At 44.6% G+C, this 18,784-nt stretch overlaps 1 protein-coding gene across 1 annotated transcript in view; it reads right to left on the bottom strand.

Moving 5' to 3' along the window:
- CPNE4 (copine 4) overlaps positions 1–18,784 on the bottom strand; it is a 282,805-nt gene that overhangs the window by 23,294 nt on the left and 240,727 nt on the right. The window contains exon 12 of the mRNA XM_069958337.1: positions 1,320–1,374. Coding sequence (XP_069814438.1) covers positions 1,320–1,374 — 55 coding nt within the window. The remainder of the gene's footprint in view (positions 1–1,319; positions 1,375–18,784) is intronic.

Below are 18,784 nucleotides of genomic sequence, written 5' to 3' on the forward strand. Positions count from 1 at the left end.
AGTTTGCTTTGGGATTTACAGCAGACAAGGGCATCGGCAATAGAAAGGATTGACTACACCATTTGACACCAGTTTCACCAAGTGCAGACTATGCTAAGCGAATGTACTTATAAAATAACTAGATATTACAGGAAAAGTAATATTTGGTTTAAGACTTCTTATTTTCAAAAGAAACATAGGTGAATAAGCACCCTGAAATTAGTATAACAATTTCTGAGTACAGCAGAACTCCATATGTGACCATAAACTGCTGTTAGGCCACACAGCAGGGTTCAGAAGAAAAAGAGTGCCATTTCTGGTGCACATTTTGCAGGAATACTTTTAGGGTTCTGTGTCACAGGTAACAGTATAGTGGGAACTAGAGAGGAGCGCATTTAGAGCATGCTTGAGTCCAGCTGTTCGGTATTTGTATACTGGTGGCTAAGGAAGTTTGATGCAGCCCTGGGAAGTCTGGGAAAACATGAATACAGCCTATGGCTATGTTCCCACCCAGTATTTTTGGTTAGTATTTTGTAACCAAAACCAGAAGTGGATTAAAAACACAGAAAGTCTATGTTCACACACTGTGGAAATTTAGTGAATGGCCACCATTGCAGCAGCAAAACACTTTCTAGAGCCCTTTAAGTTGAGGATGTTTATTATCGCTAACCAAATACTACAGTCCATTTGTTCTTAGTATCATAGGGAGTCACAAAAACTCCATAGGTCTAAGGGGCAGACGCATAAAATAGACCTGAAATATAATATTCCAAAATGTTTTTTGTTTTCATGTACGTACCACAAAGCTAGGTCTATACTGATGAATTATGTTAAATTAAACATTTTTCAAATGTACAAGCATTTTTTTAATGCATTTTTGAAAGCTATAGACTTACTAATGTCCCATGTGCCTGCTTTGTTTTGATAACCTGTTGCCCTTGGATTTGGATAACTTGACATCTACTAAGTTGGATCACCTCAACTCAGTTCAGTTGCAGTCTCCTGATCTGTCCCATTAGTACTGGCAGTTGGTTTTCACTTCACATGCAGGCAAGGTCATTGTGGTAAAGTGTGTACACTGCTGTATGGCAACAGCAGGGTCACAGTTCAGAGAGGAAACCAAATAGTGCATAGATCCATGGGAGAGAAAAGCAGTACAGGGATGTAAGCTACTTTACTAAAAACAGCATGTTTATCTTCCTTTAGATATACAGTATGTATGTGGTACACATCTGATTTTACCTTCTTTGCTTTATGACACCACTACTTTATGAGGTTTAGTAAGGAATAATGAAAGTGTGTACATATTGATTTAAGCAGTAAATCGTAAAATAAATCACCTTATAATCTGGAGGTATTCTGGCACCAAAACCAAAGGCAGGAAACATTTTGTCACTACAAAACAAAATATGTGTAAGTGACATGATCATCTCCCACAATGACACACGTTTCAAACCCAAGGGACACTTTATTCCTTAACATTTTAACAGAAATATGTGGCTAGTAATTCAAGATTTTAAAAGATTATTCTGAGGAAGAAAAATAATGGTTCTGTTTTTTTGATCTATGTAAAACAAAAACTGGTGTTCATTATCCACAGCAACCAATCACAGCTTAGGTTTTATTTTACCGGAGCTTGTAAAGATCTAAAAGCTAAGCTGTGATTGGTTGGTATGGGCAAATCACACCAGTTTGTGTTTCACACAGGTTGGTAAATATCAGCCAGTCCATTGTATTTAAAGGCTAAAGAAATTTTTTATTGCTGTTTTGTTATGATTGCTTTGACATTATTATGGTGTAAAAACTATTTTCCTATATGTTCTATTTAATATGTGGCTCAATTTCTCTTCTGCTTCCTACATGCTTTCACATATATTACAGGCAGCTCTGTCCTATTCAAAGTAAAATCCATCAGAGGAGTTGCCTGATGGCTCAGTCGCCAGCATCTTCCCTCCCCATCCCCCACACCACCTACACCACCAGAATGAACATCTAAGCTAAGTTAAGAACGGGATCAAGGGTCAGCCATAAATCAGCTTAGAAGATGGAATTCTAATAGTTGTCACTCTGAACTAAGCAGCCTGCAGTGTGCCAAAGCAGGCTGCATATAAAACGGAACAAACTTTTTAAATAAAGAACTATGGGAAAATGTTTTTAGACCATAAAAATATATTTTAAAATAGAAAATAAGTTCAACAGCATATGTTGACACAGAATTTGGAAATCACAAAAAAGAAAGCAAGCATATGCATAACAACAGGTTTAACATCTGAAAGCCAGGTCAGGTGGGACAAGCACCCCACATGTTCTGTAGCCATCACGACTTCCTATGGTCTTCTCATTTTTCGATCCCACACTTGGTGGTATAACTTTTTCATCAGACTTCATTTTTGGTAATAACTGCATTATTTATTACTCTTTGGTAATCCATGTTGTGCAGTAGGGTCTTGGGTCAGTATGGGGTATCCTGTCTTGGACGCAAGCAGGATACAGTTTCCTATGCTTTACATGTTTTTCATACTGTTCATGGTCAGTAGAGGAGGCTTGTCTCCTATATTCTGCTCATTTTAGATTCATGTCTAGGATATTTTTAATAGAGATTATTGATTTTTGATGTGCAACCTGTGGTATGCATATGCTTTTTTTGTGGTTTCTGGTTATTTATGTGCATATGTTAGCCCTCATTGCACAGCACACTCCATTGTTGGTCTGTTGACACAGAATACGTTGCAGTGTAAACATCACAAAAGGGTTTTTGAAGAAGCCTGTTATGTAGTATTCGAGTACTTGAGTTCTACCAGTTTTTGGAGAGGAAGTAGCTTTTTTGCCTTTATTTATGCTTACTCTCATAAGGTTAATTTTTCTGTTACCAAATCATCCCTCCTTCTCTCAGGTTTCCCTGGCAGCCAATCACTATATAAAAATTGTAAAATGACCCTCAGTGATCAAATGCTTATTTGTCAATCAATTTATCCTAAATGTCAGCACAATCTATAAAGTATCATGTCTTGAAGTGTAACTCATAACTCAAATGTCATTCTATAGAGACATCCCTTACCTAGTTTATCTAAGCATCTACCTAGGTTTGTAATAGCAACGTAGCTACCATGAAGGCAGACCATGCAACTGCTATGGGACCTGTGCGGTGTGCCAATTGTTGCCTGTGAAGGTACTTTTAACGCCTATCTTTTACCCTTTTGTTATTACACACTAGGTTAAACAGATTCCCTTTTCATAGGGGTCAAGGGAATAATTCCATGTAAAAACTTTTTTAACTAAAAAATGCTAAAATGTTGTAGCTGGTGACATTTTGGTCAGTTAGTTGATCACATCCATAGCTACATGTTAAATAAATTATATAAAAAAAAATGTGTATAGCCATTTACTATAATGCTGAGTGAAAAATCGAATTTGGCTTTTAAAGAGCTGTCCAGCTAGTCAATTGGGATTAAAAACATGCTGACTATATTACAATTTATGCAGTTAGCTTTCTAATTTGGTAAAACCCGTATCACCATCAAAAGGGAATTAAGATAAGCCACAAAATAGCAATTTGCTTAAACTGACAAATTCTCCCTTGTTTGTAATTTTCTAGCAGTGTGACAGTATGCAGGAAGGCTTTTTGCTGATGTATTGAATTCAATTATCCTTTCCCTGTTAGCACCTACAATGCATTATTTCCTTTGATATGGTTACATAAATGAAAGTGCACTTCCACATTTACTTAAACCTACTCTGTTAAGGTATTGATATCTAATAAAGTAGACCTTCCGCAGGCCAACTTTATTGGACAACTTTAATAAAAATAAAAACACTTCCTTCTGGAGACAAAACTACAACATTAAGTAGCCATAGCTGTCTTTTAAAGGGAACTGTGATCCTTATGGATATTAAATTTTAAGAGCTCCATGCTTTCTTCCTAATGACTGTCAGCAGAGCATTAACATTTTATCACACAATATGTCGCTAATTAGTAAAGTACAATAGATGGCTGTAAAAAGAATTTCCACAATGCACTGCATCAAAGTACAGTAATGTTACTTAACCTTACCTAAGCTTAAAAATTGTGAGGGGGTCACATTTCTCAGGCCCTTCTTCTGTGAGCCAGAGTTTGAAGTCACTCTATGAAAATGTCTCTTGCTCTGGAAGACTTGAAGACTGCCATGAATTACTATGTATCACCTGCAGAAATATTGTCTGATTGGATCCGATTTCTATTCCGTCTGATCTGATTTTCTCTGTTGAGCTTTGAGCAAAACAGCTCGGTCATGTTTAAATACTCTAGTTCAGTGGTGGAAAACTTGTGGCCCTCTACCTTTGGCAAAACTACTCATTCTATCATGTCTTTAAAGCCAAAGGTTTGGATGTGACTGTCAAGGCATGATGGAAATTGTAGTTTTAAAACAGCTAAGGGGCCACAGGTTACCCACCACTGCTCGGGTTGCTAATTATATATAACCTAACAACTAGATTCTAAGATCTAAGATTAAACAGCTCACTACAAACTATTCACTGGGTTATAGAAAGAAAATGGGTCTTGTCAAGACTTAAATGTCTTGTTTTCCCATTCCTTACTGGCTATTGCCATAATTCCTTTATTTTATTAGTACAAATTTAGGCTGAGCATGTCTAAAATGGGATGACCCATCATGGCAGATCCCAGTCCACAAGCCCTGTTTAGGCACTAAACATCATAAAAAGGGGAGGCTCCTCCATTTAGGACTCATTTTTCTTAAGCAGGGTAACATTCTGCTAGAAAGCACCCCCCCCAACCTGGTAGAGTTAGCATGACAATAAATAAGACATGGTCATCACTTTGTATAGGAGCTATATATTACCATATTTTTCTGTATTAGAAGCGTAAAGCTGGATTGACAATGTTGTTCAAAACTTTTATCAATAGCTGCAAGGAAATTCCATCATTGTTGCCAAGTAAGGATATGCAAAATAGCTCTCACACATCACCCTGAGAGGATGGTTTCCCCTCCAACTCAGCATTTAACTCCAACTAGGAGTTAAATAACATTGACTAGGGATATATGCCAAGCCAAAAGAAAAGACTTCTCATCTGCAGACAGCTGTTTCAGGGTTATTGCCCCTCGTCAGTACAGAGCAGGGTGCTGCATGACTGTTGAGATGCCAACTGTCAGGGGACCAAAGGCATTATAGACCTCTAAATAGCAAGCACTCTGTAAGCTCTGTTCAGATGAGGGGCAATAACCCTGCAACAGCTGTCTGTAGATGGGTATTCTTTCCTTATGGAGAGAGTTTGGGCTTGGTATACAGTATACCCTTAGTCAATGTTCTCCGACTTCTAGTTGGAGTGGAACACTGACATATTTTGAGGTAGAGTGAGAGCTATTTTGCATATCCTTTCTTCACAGAATTCCCAATGGAGCAGGAATGGCCTTTAAGCCTCCACACATTGTTATGCCCTTTTCCTCAAAGAGGATTAGTATCACTTTAGTCCCATATCATTCTTGCCTTAATTTAACGTAAAGAAAGCATAGCCGATACAGCTGGCAGACTTGTCTCACAGGAGTATGTGGCATGGATCAACACAGAAAAGATCATTTGCATTAGATAAATTCTTGGGGCAGATAGGTATCTGATGTAGGAGCAAATGACAAGTTTCTTCTTACTAAAATCATCTTCGACTTGCATCTTTGGAAATCATTATCAGCTCAGCTTAAGTCCCATATTGTAATATAGATGTTACAGCACAGATTCTCATCTTTCTATTTTTAACTGAAGGAATAATATATAAGATTTATCTAAAGAGATGTGAGCTGTCTTATAACAGTCTTATAACAGCTTGACAAAGTATTCTGATTGACATCCCTACTTCCGAAAATCTTCCAGCAGCCGGTGCCTCTTAGTACCACATGTCTTCTCTGATTTACCACAGTGTGCTGCTAAGCAGGTGTGATGTCTGCAGGTGGTTTGCTACCTAGGCAGATCATAATCACTGTTTTCTACAGTGAGAAAGCTGTCAATCAGTCCTTATTATATGGTCTTGCAAGCACACTGTAGAAACCAATATTCCTGTTTCAGCAAACAAATGGAATAATTCCACCCTTGTTCTGAATGCTACTGCCAGGTCCTTTCCAGCCAATCAATGACAGACAAGAAGTACAAGATCAGAATTTTCCAGCTGACACAGAATATAGCCGAAATGTGACTAAAAGAGAAGATTTCATGCATTGACCTTGATGTACCCTGAAGCAGGAGGAGGTAATTCTGCTTAATCAATACCTCCTGCAATGCTTTGTTAATATGATCCTATGGCAGAAGGCCAACACATCACAGATAATAGGAAAATGACAGAAATAAAGGAGGAATATTGTCTGTTTACAAGAATCTGTGCAGTCACTATGGCAAGCTGGCTTTGTGAATTTTTTTTTTTTTTTCATATCTGTAATCCATATCAAGTTTATATAGAATAAATAAAATTTCTAAATATTTATAAATTCTCTGTCAACATTGGTCTTATATATGTGTGTGTGTTTCAATCCATATGTGTGATAATTGTTCATACATATAAATACTGCCTTATGTTAGCAATGAGAGATGAGTGATGATTTACAGTAATAGAGAAGCAAAGCACTTATCTCTGTTATCTCTGCAATCTGCTCATCAGCCTCTTGTCTTCTAACTGACTGCCGCTCCATGCCACTCCTCCCCTGGTGCTTAAAAAAGTGGAATCCTGTCCAGGGTAACTGAGAGAAGTTTCCCAGGATTGGATGCAGCTTCTCCCAGCACCCGAGGAGGACCGGCACAGAGCGGCACTCAGTTAAACGGAAGTAGGCTGATGAGCGGATCTCAGTAATAATGAAGTGCCCATAGCCTTTAACTTATATTTTTTCCATAGTTTTAAAAGAGCTGCCATCTTACAGTAACAACCCCTGTCCATTTGTTCCATTAGCACATATGGTGATCTTATGGACAATGCTCTGGTAAACTTATCTTGTTGATTTATTTGAATGGCCTGCTTGTAACGTTACATGTCCCCTGTTGTAGATGCTGGTGAGACAGTGAATGACAAAACAAGCCTTCCAATAGTAATAGTAAGATGTAATATGTAAGACAGAACCACTCGATCCAGACCTATCGTGCCACTTAATCCTCTATGAAATCCCAAGCGCAGGTGAGTGGTTACCACAGTCTGTGATAGATGCAGTAGAGATGGACTTTCAATTGAGGAGCACAAATAATTTATTAATAAGCGCCACACGTTTTGACACCCATATATAAAGTTGCCTTTCTCAAGCATGTCATAACAAAGAACAACCTCAGTATCTAGATGACCCTATTGTTTTACTTTCAGGTCATCTCAGGTAGAGCCAATACAAATAAACTACTAAAAAGACTACTAAAAAAAACATATAAAACATGTAAGACAAACAATAATATTACACAATGTACAACATTAACCCCTTCAAGACAGAGCCCTTTGATGCCCGGATGTACGGGTCAAATTAATGCAATGTTCCTCCCCGCCTTCTAAGAGCTATAGCGCTTTTATTTTTCCACCTACAGGGCTGGTCAGGGTGTAATTTTTTGCGCCATGATCTCTAGTGTTTATTAATATCATATTGGTGTAGTAGAAAAATTGTGAGCACTTTTTATAAATTTTTTTTCCTGATATACAATTTATTAAAATCATTAATCGGGGGGCGTGGCCTGGACATGGCGCCGAGTGGATGTGTGTAGTGAGAGCTCCGTCCTGCCGCCGGCCCTAACCTGCACCATCAGCATCTGAAAGCAGCCGAGACGTGCTTCCATGAGGGGGAAGTCTCACTCCCGTTCCCCGATTGTCCCGGCATCCACTCCCGGTCGTACCCGCAGCGGCATCCAGCGGTTCTTTACCGGACCGACGCCACGAGGCCGTGTTAAGATGGCCGCCCGGTCGGATCCAACCACCTCACAGTGCGGCTCTCCGGGGCCGTGGAGCGCCTCATCCTCCTCCATGGCGTTGTCACAGAACTACCCCGCACTGCTCTGCTACCCTGCAAGGGGCTGAGCTCCAGGTACTGCAATCACAAATGGCGGCCATGCCTACAAAGGCAGACATGGAGGGGTACATAGGGAAAATGGAAGCTGTATGCAAGGCAGAAATTAGATCCCTCAAGGAGGACCTGATGTCCCTAACTTCCACAGTGTATACACTAGAGCAAACCACTACTAAGCTGCAGACTGCCCAGCTCTCACAGCAACAGCAACTGGACTTGCATGCTCAACAATTGCAGATTTTATTTGATATGGCGGATGACGCCGAGAATAGAAATCGGCGTAATATTATACGAGTGAGAGGGATTCCAGAGGCGGTGAAACCCCCAGACATTATGCCGACGCTGCAGGGAGTAATTAACATGCTTCTGGGCAAGCCGCCCACAGCACCTATGGACATTGACCGGGCCCATAGGACTCTGGGTCCACCTAGTACCGACCCAGCCAGACCAAGGGACATAGTGTGCAGAATTCAGTATTTCCAGCTTAAGGAGGACATAATGCGCAAGGCGCGGGAGGTGGGCTCCGTTGATTTTGATGGCGCCAACCTATTGCTGCTCACAGACCTGTCTCGAGCTACGCTAGCGAAGAGACGGGCGCTCCACCCCCTGCTTGCTCTCCTGCGTGAGAAGAACATCCCCTACTCCTGGGGCTACCCCTTTCAGCTACAGGTCCAGCACAACAACCGCACACTTCACCTGCGCACGCCAGATGACCTACCGCAATTGCTAATGGAGCTCCAGCTGCCACAGGTCTCCATTACGGATTGGCCGCTTCTACCGCCTTTCACCCAGCCTCCTCTGTGCAGAGGCTACTCGGGCCCACAGCGTCCCGCGCAGTCCCGGAGACGAAGGCGGCGTTCCTCGGCTCACGACCACGAGACCACGACCCAGGCCGCCCTGAACTTTAAGAGCGAGTGGATAGTCGGTCTGATGGTACCTGGTATTTCATGCAGGTAACCTAAGTGGCGCTCTTCTACCATGATGGAGCGTCACCGTTAAGCCTCTCAGGGTTTTACAGTTATTTGGTTGGGCTTTGCCCCATCCCTACTCAAGCTTTCCTAGGTGGATGCTTTCCCTTGTATTGTACTGTTTTCACAGAACATATGTTTCTAATTGCATGTGGGTGGTTGGGGGGGGCTGGGAATTATTATCTAAGGGCAGTAATGTGCGTTTATGGCCCCTCCCTCCCTTCCCCCCCTTCCCCCCTCCTACTACGGCCTATCTCCCCTCCCCTTCCTCCTCCCCTTTCCTCCCCCTCCCCTCTGTCCCTTTACTCCCCCCCCCTTCTCCCCTCCTCCCATACTCTTCAAGTTGTATGTCCCCATGTTCATAAGACTCAGTTGCCAAGGTGGGAGGGACGAGCTATTGGTCGGCATGAAAGGTTCATGCTCTCTCTATCCCTATCCCCCCCATACCTACCTATTTCGCTTCCCTCCACCCCCCCCCCACCCCCCCAAGACACATGACTCCCCCCCCTCATTTGATTACACTCATTGGGTCTCGAGTTTTTAGGGGGCTGCACGTCTCGTTATGATTATACTATGCAGGTATAAGGTGCCGAGGCACAGGATGCTTCGCTGAGATAGTTCCAGTCACCTTCCAAATAGTTATACTGACGCGTTAGTTGACGCAGTCGTTACACTACTTTCTTTCCTCTGTCCTTAGTGGATTGAGGCGGACGGGTTCCTTTAACTCTGTCCTTAGTTTTGTTTGTCGGCTGTTTGCCTTTCCTTTGACAGGCTTCCAAGCTTTCTTCCTCTTCTCTCTGCCATATTCTCTGCATCTCTCTGATTCTTTTCTACCACCACTTTCCTGTTTTCTCGCCTCCCCCTCCCTCCCCCCCTCCCTGCACCATGTCTTCTCTGAAACTTACCTCTTTGAATATTAGGGGGTTCAACATCCCCGAAAAACGGGCACAGTTGCTGTATCACATATATAAACAAAGAACTCACATACTCCTGTTGCAGGAGACACATTTCAAGACGGGGCATATACCTGAGCTGCCAACCAAATATTATACGCAGTGGTACCATAGTACCAATCCGGTGGCTAAGTCCAAGGGAGTAAGCATAGCGTTGCACAAATCGTTGCCGGCCTCGGTGTTGGACTCAAGGGCAGACCCCTCGGGCCGATTCCTTTTTCTCAAACTCCGTGTGGCTGACCGCATTTTTACTATTGCAAATTTTTATTTTCCAAATCAGTTGCAGATCCAAGCGGGGCGGAGATTACTGGGCGCACTGGCTGATTTTGCGGAGGGGCTCCTGGTCACGGCGGGTGACTTCAACCTGGTCCTGGACAAATATCTAGACTCTTCCTCGGGTAGGTCGGCACTGTCCTCCTCCCAATCCCGCACTCTGAAAAAACAGCTCTTTGACTCTAGACTAGTGGATGTGTGGAGGATCCTGCACCCAGGAGTGAAGGATTATACATTTTACTCCTCTGTCCACGTTCCTACACCCGCATTGACTACTTTTTAATTGACCACCACCTCCTCTCCTGGCACCCTCGGACGACTATTGACCCCATGATTTGGGCAGACCATGCGTCAGTTACGCTTGTTCTACCCCTCCCAAATCCTGTCACGCGGGAGTGGTCTTGGAGGCTTAACCCCAACCTATTAAAAGACATAGCTTGTCAGGCTGACATCAAGAAGGCCATAGACCACTTTTTCACTGATCATGCATCTGATGATACTCCCCTTCCACTCCAGTGGGAGGCACTCAAGTGTGTGCTTAGGGGAGTCTTGATACAGCATGGGGCTCGACTGAAGAAAGGGCATGCCCTCGAGATACAACAACTCCTGGCCAAAATACATACAGGGGAAACGACCCATAAACAGACACGGGACCCACAAACACTGGCAGAACTGATTGAGCATAGGACACAACTACAGCGCCTCAGCGACATAAAATATGCCCGCTTTAGAGAGCGGACTCAGCGGTTTTTTTATGAGTACTCCAGCAAATGCGGTGCAGCCTTAGCTAAATTCCTGCACCCTAAAAATCTGAACACATATGTACCCACAATTACCATGCCCAGTCATGGTACATGCCACTACCCCGGGGATACAGTAGAGCCCTTCAGAGATCTGCCTCCAGCCCTTTTCCAAGAGAGAGTGGAGTCTTACGTCTCCTCCACAAAACTCCTGCATCTGGGGGCGGAAGAAGTTGCCGACCTCGACACCACATTCACTGCGACAGAGCTAGCGACGGTCATAAAAGAAACCCCAAGTGGGAAGAGCCCCGGGCCGGACGGCTATACCGCGCAATTTTATAAGCAGTTCTCCCAACTTTTGTCACCCTTCCTAGACAAGGTCTTCAACTCCATCTCACCGACTTGCCCCCTCCCTGCGCAGTCTCTCATGGCCACAATTGTTGTTATTCCCAAACCGGGGAAGGATGCAACCTCCTGTGCCAACTATCGTCCCATTTCCTTAATCAATGCGGACGTAAAATTTTATTCCAAATTGATAGCGAACCGCTTGGCCATGCACCTTCCCCATCTTGTGCCCAGGAGGGAGGCAAGAGACAATCTCAATAGGACCTTGCTTCTAATGTCCCATGCACAGAGGAAGGCCTTGCCAGCCTGCTTGGTCTAGGTCGACGCCGAAAAGGCGTTCGACCGAGTCCATTGGACCTTTTTGAGGGCTACCCTGAAGCAGATTGGTCTGGGCGAGGGATTGCTGGGAAAGATCATGGCTCTTTGCGGTGGGCCCACCGCTCAGGTACGTGTTAACAACCTCATGTCCGCGCCGTTTGCCATAGCAAACGGCACGCGACAGGGATGCCCCTTGTCGCCGATGCTATATGTGCTGGCTATGGAGCACCTGGCTGTGGCGTTGAGAATGTCTGCTGACGTCAATGGCATTCGACTCGAGCACTCCCATCATAAATTAGCATTGTACGCAGACGACCTTTTGCTTTATGTGTCTGACCCCTTGGTCTCCCTCCCAGCGGTCCTTTGTGAATTTGATCGGTTCGGCCAGGTTAGTAATTTTAAAGTGAACTATACAAAGACTGAGGCCCTTAACGTCTCCCTCCCAGCTACTTTGATGACGCAGCTACGTAGCTCCTTTTCCTTCAAATGGCAGGACAAGGCTGTCAAGTATCTGGGAGTGAACGTACCTTTGGATCTCTCGCAACTTTTTACCCTAAATTTTCTCCCTCTCCTGGCCGGCACAAAGGCTGGATTGACTTCCTACAATCGCCCTCAGCTCTCATGGTTCGGGCGGATCAAAGTAACGAAAATGGACATTCTACCGCGCTTTCTTTACTTTTTTCAGTCGATTCCCATACGTCTCCCTATGGTGTTTCTGAGGCAGGTCCAGGGCCCCATTAAGAAGTTCATATAGGGCTCCCTTAAGACCACGCCTCAAATACAAGACACTTACACGCTTTAAACAGCAGGGGGGGGGGGGCGGGCCTTCCAGATCTGACCCTTTATCACAGAGCGGCAGTACTGATGCGGGTGGTTGATTGGTTTCACGGCGCTGGCCATAAACAATGGGTCGGCATAGAGGCAGAACTGACCCCTCTAGTTTTAAGATCACTTCCGTGGGTCATGCCAGTGCAGCACCCACAAATGTCTTCGTTTGCCATACTGACCTGTGATTTCCTGCGGGTTTGGGACACTGTCCTGCCCCGCTTGGGCCTGTCCCATTGGCCTGGACTGATGAGTCCGTTATTTGACAATCCGGCCTTCCCACCGGCCTGTAGCAGAGATCACTTTTTGTGTTGGTCTGCGTCCGAGGGTGTCCGGATAATACAGGTGCTTAGTGGGTCTACCTCGTTGCAGCCTCATGCTGCGCTTTAACTGCTCAAACCCGAACAGACGCTGTCATGGATAGAGTACGCCCAACTCCAGGCTTACCTGAGGCTGCATTTTCCGGAAGGAATCAGGATGACCATTGCTACTGACCTGGAGTCCCTGCTGCTAGTCCGCCCAGCCCAGTAGAGTCATTTCGCAGTTATATCGCATTCTTATGGAATGTGACGCTGATTGAGACCTATCCTATATTGCTGCTTGGGAGGAAAAACTTGGGGTCTCCCTTACGGCCGCTGATCAACTCAAGATTTTTACACTGACTCACAAAATGCCCACGGCTTGTCTGGCTCAAGAGAAAAATGTTAAAATACTGACGCGGTGGTACAGGTGCCCTCAGCTGCTTCACCGGTGTTACCCTGAGGTATCTGACATATGCTGGCGGTGCGGCACGGAGGTCGGCACGATGCTACACATCTGGTTGGATTGCACAATCTTGCGCCCGTTTTGGTGAGCGGTCTTTGCAATATACACACAGGTAACAGGCAAATCTATCACACCCACCCCGGGTTTGGCACTGCTCTCCTTGATCCCTGGACCGGTCTCTGCAGTGAGGAAAGGTCTGCTGCGTCATTTTTTGATGGCAGCTCGTACGGTCATCCCTCGTCGTTGGAAAGATACTGCTCCGCCCTCCATTACTGAGTGGGTACACGAAATTGACTTTTTGTATCGAATGGAATCTTTGATGGCAGAGGACCAGGCCCGGGGATCCAGGGTAGAGAGGCTGTGGTTGCCCTGGACGTCATAAAAGACTGGTCCGCTCTTTGCACAACACCTCACCTAAGCACCCTCTAGGGGGCCCAGTTCTTCGCAGTCCCCTGAAGAAGACATGGTGTTGGGGTTCCCTCACCCTCCTGATCCCTGTCCCTCCTGCCCCCCCTCTATCCTATCCCCTCTGCTCCCCTCCCCTTCTACTTCCTCTTCCTGTGTTCCTGTTTCTGGAAGCCGTATATGCAGTATATGGTAGATTGCAAGAGAATACAGATATGACCAATGCCGTTGCACTCAGTGTTCCTCGTTACTGTCTGTTGATGTAACAATGCTGTATTTATTAACGATGCTATTTTTGGTGAAATTATATGTTGTTCTCCTCCGGGACGATGTCCCGTGTGACAATGGGCTACCTATCACCCTTTTTTCTTTTCCTGTTATTTCCTGAAAAACTTTTTCAATAAAAACGGATTTACAAAAAAAAAATTAAAATAAAATCATTAATCCTGGTGTTTATTTTTCATTTACGCCGTTCACCGTGCGGGAACAATAATGTTATATTTTAATAGATGGGACAATTCCGCACGCTACGATATGTAATATGTTTATTTATTTTTATAATGGGCTATTTTAAACTTTTATTGGGAGGGGGTTCATAAGGGGTTTTTAATACTTTTAAAAACTTTTTTCATTGCCCTTTTTTTTCTTTTTACACTTGGTTTCACTTTAAAAGATGCAATCATTAGATTGCATATACTGATCTATGCTATGCCATAGCATAGCATAGATCAGTGTTATTGGCAATCTATGTTTAGAGCCTGCCTGAGAGCAGACTCTATAAATGGATCACCGATCCGACAGGATGGAGGTAAGAAGCTTATCTCCACCTGTTGGCACAAGCGATTGGGAGCCATGCTGCGGGGGTCCCGAACACTCAGTGACAGATGCTTGATCTGTCACTGAGTACCTTTAACGCCGCGATCGCTATAGATCGCGACATTTCAGGGGCTAATGAGACACCAGTGGACACGGGTGATGATCCCTCTTCCTTTGAGTCACAGTGACTTATGTATACCACAACAAGCTTCTATAGCGTTGTGCCCATTTCTGCACAACTCAACTAGGTGAGTTCATTTCAATACAATTTTGTGTGTGCTCTCCTTTGCTGATTGTATTGCACTAGGAAGGGCCCTCTTGTTTGTTTCCACTAGTAATAGCATCTAAGGGCCCCATTAGACAGAGCAATAATCAGCCGGATTAGGCAGATTATTGTTCTATGTAATAAAGATAATGATCGGTTGAAGAGCCGATCATCTGATTATCATTGTCATTTAAACTTGCTTAAAAATAATTGGCCCCCAGCTGCGCATTGCTACGCCTAGTGGTGGGTGGCTGATGACAGTGTAAAACTAATAGAATTTATACTTACCTTTTCCCCCTGGTTCTCCTGCAGCCTTTTGCCCGTGATCCCTACTCACCACTGATGCTTCTAGAAATTTCTAGAAAGTAAAGGTGCAGTAGGCCATGTGTGGTGCTGTAGGTGGTGGTTGTATAGTGTGGTATTACCAGCATAACTCCCCTGGTGTAGTGGTTGGCCGATGTATAGCCCTTCCTGGTGGTAATCTGTCGTGACGCCAGTGCCGGTTGGGCACACAGGTATGGTGGCACACCTGCTTTTATTGTGAGTGAGCTGGCTACACCTTTTTCCCTGTGCACAGTGACCTGCGGGGCTGTTTGGGCAATTGTCACGGTGATCCGGAGTGGAGTAGTGACCCACCCAGACTCTTGGCACTGCCACCCACAAAAAGGGGAGATAACTAGAGATGAACGAACCGGGTTCGGGTTCGAGTCCTTCCGAACCCGAACGATCGGCATTTGATTAGCGGGGGCTGCTGAACTTGGATAAAGCTCTAACGTTGTCTGGAAAACATGGATACAGCCAATGACTATATCCATGTTTTCCACATAACCTTAGGGCTTTATCCCACTTTAGCAGCCAACGCTAATCAAATGCTGAAAGTCTTGTTAAAATAAATACACTCTTGTTTACTGTGAAGATACTTGATACAGGAAAATACAGTATACTTTCATCTTGATAAGTTACTTTACACTTGAAACAGGAACAGATCTGTACTGAGAGTTGAAAGAATAGTACAGTTGTGCTGGCTGAGTTGCATGCTGAGAGGTAGAAAAGGAGCAGAAGAGTAGAGAGGAGGATGTCGAGAGAGTCCCAACCCAAGTAGTACTGTGCTCTGATGGAACTTCAGAGGTAGAACAAGTAGAATACTTGAAAGTAGAGAGAATTCTTTTCCCCTGTTTTGACTCTTTGGTCTTTGCACTACCTATTGCCCACCAGTGTCGGGTGACCCGTCCTAGAGGGTGACACAAGCCCCAGACCTTGTTACCTGGGATGAGCAGAGTGGTCAGAGTTCTGTGATTACACCCGTGCTGCGAGATAGAGTCCTTAGGCTTCTAGCAACTTTGCTTTATCTGGATCAGTTCCTTTTATTTTTATAGATACTGTCCTGCACTGTGTTCCTCTTGTCTACGGCGTGGGTTGAGATGATCCCTGACTTGTTCTCTCTAGTAGTAGCTTAAGGCTACTACTAGAGAGCACAGTTTCATATAGGTGAAGCGCTCTGCAAGAGGCGAGCCACTCCAATCCTCAAGCCGTTCAAATGGTAACAAGGTGCGAGTCAGTGGGTCAACCACATCTGCGAATTGGAATAGTGATTTATCCGACCAGGTCCGCACCATCAAAGACTCACGACCCGGCCCAAAGAGGGGATGCAGCAAAAAGGAGTTGAGAGGAGAGACAGAGGAGCGGAGGCAGAATTTAGTAGCACACGAAGCCCAAATCTGTAGTGTGAATCTCATAGGACCTAGCAGGGATAAGTGTGAAGTTTTAGGGGGGGGGAGGTATGCCATAGAAAGGAATTAGGATGACAGGGTGCAAACCACAGTTTCTCTATCCATGTCCAAAGCCGCGCATGTGGACCATGCAGGAATCTGTCGTAGGTGGGAGGCCAGTAATAGTATACTAGATTGGAGACTGCCAATCCTCCATGCAGTTTCCCACTCATCAGGACCGATTTGGGGATGCGGTTTCGCTTAGAATCCCAGATAAACTTAAATATGTCTCTCTGCAGGGCCCTGAGGTCACGAAGAGGCAACTTGACAGGAAGGTTCTCAAAGTAATACAACAATTTAGGCAGGATGGTCATCTTTTCAGAGGCAACACGGCCCAGCAGAGAGATGTAGTGGGAAGTTCATTTGGAAAGCAGATTTCTATGTTCCCTAAAGAGAGCCGGGTAATTTACAGAATATAGGAATAGGTGGGTTTGAGGCAGATCCCTAAGTATTTGAGGGAAGAGGGCGATTAGCGAAATTTAAAGGTTGTGGACAACTGATCTACAGATTAAGAGGCATCACTTCAGATTTAGTAGTGTTTACTTTATAACCCGACAGTACCCCATTGTCAGTAAGTAAGTTGTGGTGGACAGGCAGGGTCGTGAGCAGGTCAGCCAGGGTGAGGAGGACATCATCGGCAAAGAGCATTATTTTAAATTCTCTGCCTCTCACAGTAACCCCCTTAATGTCAGGGCAATTTTGAATGGCCGCCGCCAGGGGTTTAATGCACAGTACAAACAAAAGGGGAGATAGCGGTCAACCCTGGTAGGTGCCATTCGAGGGAGGGAACATAGCACAGACCATGTGAGGGAGTTTGATGGCAGCAGTCGGTCGGGTGTAGAGTCCCTGAACAGCAGAAAGAAAAGGGCCCGAAAATCCAAAGCACTTCAAAGTTCCAAACATAATTGGCCAGCCCAGGCGATCAAACGCCTTTTCAGCGTCTAGGCTGAGGAGCAAAGCCCGATCCATCCATCGATAAGGTCAATCGCCCCACCTGGTCCTTATTCACTAGAGAGGGAAACCAGTAGCTCAACCTACTGGCTAGTAGTTTAGTGAAGAGTTTTAAGTCTGCATTTAAAAGGGCAATGGGTCTATATTTGGCACAATCCTGAGGGTCCCAATCAGGCTTAGGTATGAGGGTGATATAGAAATGAAGCATGGAAGGTGGGATGGGGGACCCCTGGAGGAAGGAGTTAAATAAAGAAACCAATCTAGGAGAGAGATCTGCTGCAAAAGTCTTGTAATAGAGGTATGTGAAGCCACCTGGTCCCGAAGCACGCCCCGAAGGCAAGGATTTAAGCATTTCAGCTAATTCCTCTCCAGAAATTGGGGAGTTCATTGCCTCAAGAGCCTCTGCGGAAAGGGTAGGTAATTTACAATCTTTCAGGAATTCCTGGATACGGAGAATGCGTGCTTCAGGATCAGAAGGAAGACTGGAAGTCAGTGAGTAAAGTTTCGTATAGTATTTAACAAAGATGGAGGAAATGTCTCCTGGGTGGTACCGTAGGACACCCGCCTGATCCCTGAGAGCCTGGGGGTATTGAGCTTGTCATCATGTTTAATGTAAGAAAACTGTTTTTTTTTTTTTTTTATATATATTTTAAAGTACAAGTACACTTTATGCATATTGACCATGGTTAGTAGGAAGAATTACCACGGTAGCTGCTATGGAGTATGGCAGTGGAGGATAGCGCTCATCCGATATATAGTAAACAAAGTGGTGGTCAAACTCACCCGGTGTATGTGGGTATGGGAAAGTTCCCTACCCACTCCACCTGTATCCAGAATCGAAGATATAGAGATATCACTCTCCGTCCCAATGAGATCAACCAAATATGGAGGGTGCTCAGTCAAATACCCAGGGTGCAACCACGCCGGTGGGGCAATACAGTAAAACACAAGAAAAACAACAACAATAGCGCTCAGAGATAGACACTCGTCAATATGTGGTGTGGTGAAAAACTTGCCAAGAGCGATATAATCCACTTACTTCACTATGGAGGAAAGATCATATGCACTGACCTGACCCCCTCCAGGACGCTTGATATCAAATGGCATCAGATAGCATATAGCAGATATATATTCCAAGAAATGGTTTATTCCAAATGTAGACGGCAACGCGTTTCAGTGGATATTAGTTCCACCTTTTTCAAGCCAACAGTGTTTACAAAGAATAGAGTTTTTATAGTAATGATTACTTACATGATCACCGGAAAGCTGTATGGATCTCGCGCCGGGTCAAAAGTGACGCGACGCGCGGCAGACCGGAAATGCCTAGCGTTCCATCATGCGTTTCACCTCAGACGGCAGACCGGAAATGCCCTGCATTTCATCAGGCGTTCCACCCCGGA

This window comes from Dendropsophus ebraccatus, chromosome 2 (assembly GCF_027789765.1).
Source record: "Dendropsophus ebraccatus isolate aDenEbr1 chromosome 2, aDenEbr1.pat, whole genome shotgun sequence".
Classification (NCBI taxonomy): Eukaryota; Metazoa; Chordata; class Amphibia; order Anura; family Hylidae; genus Dendropsophus; species Dendropsophus ebraccatus.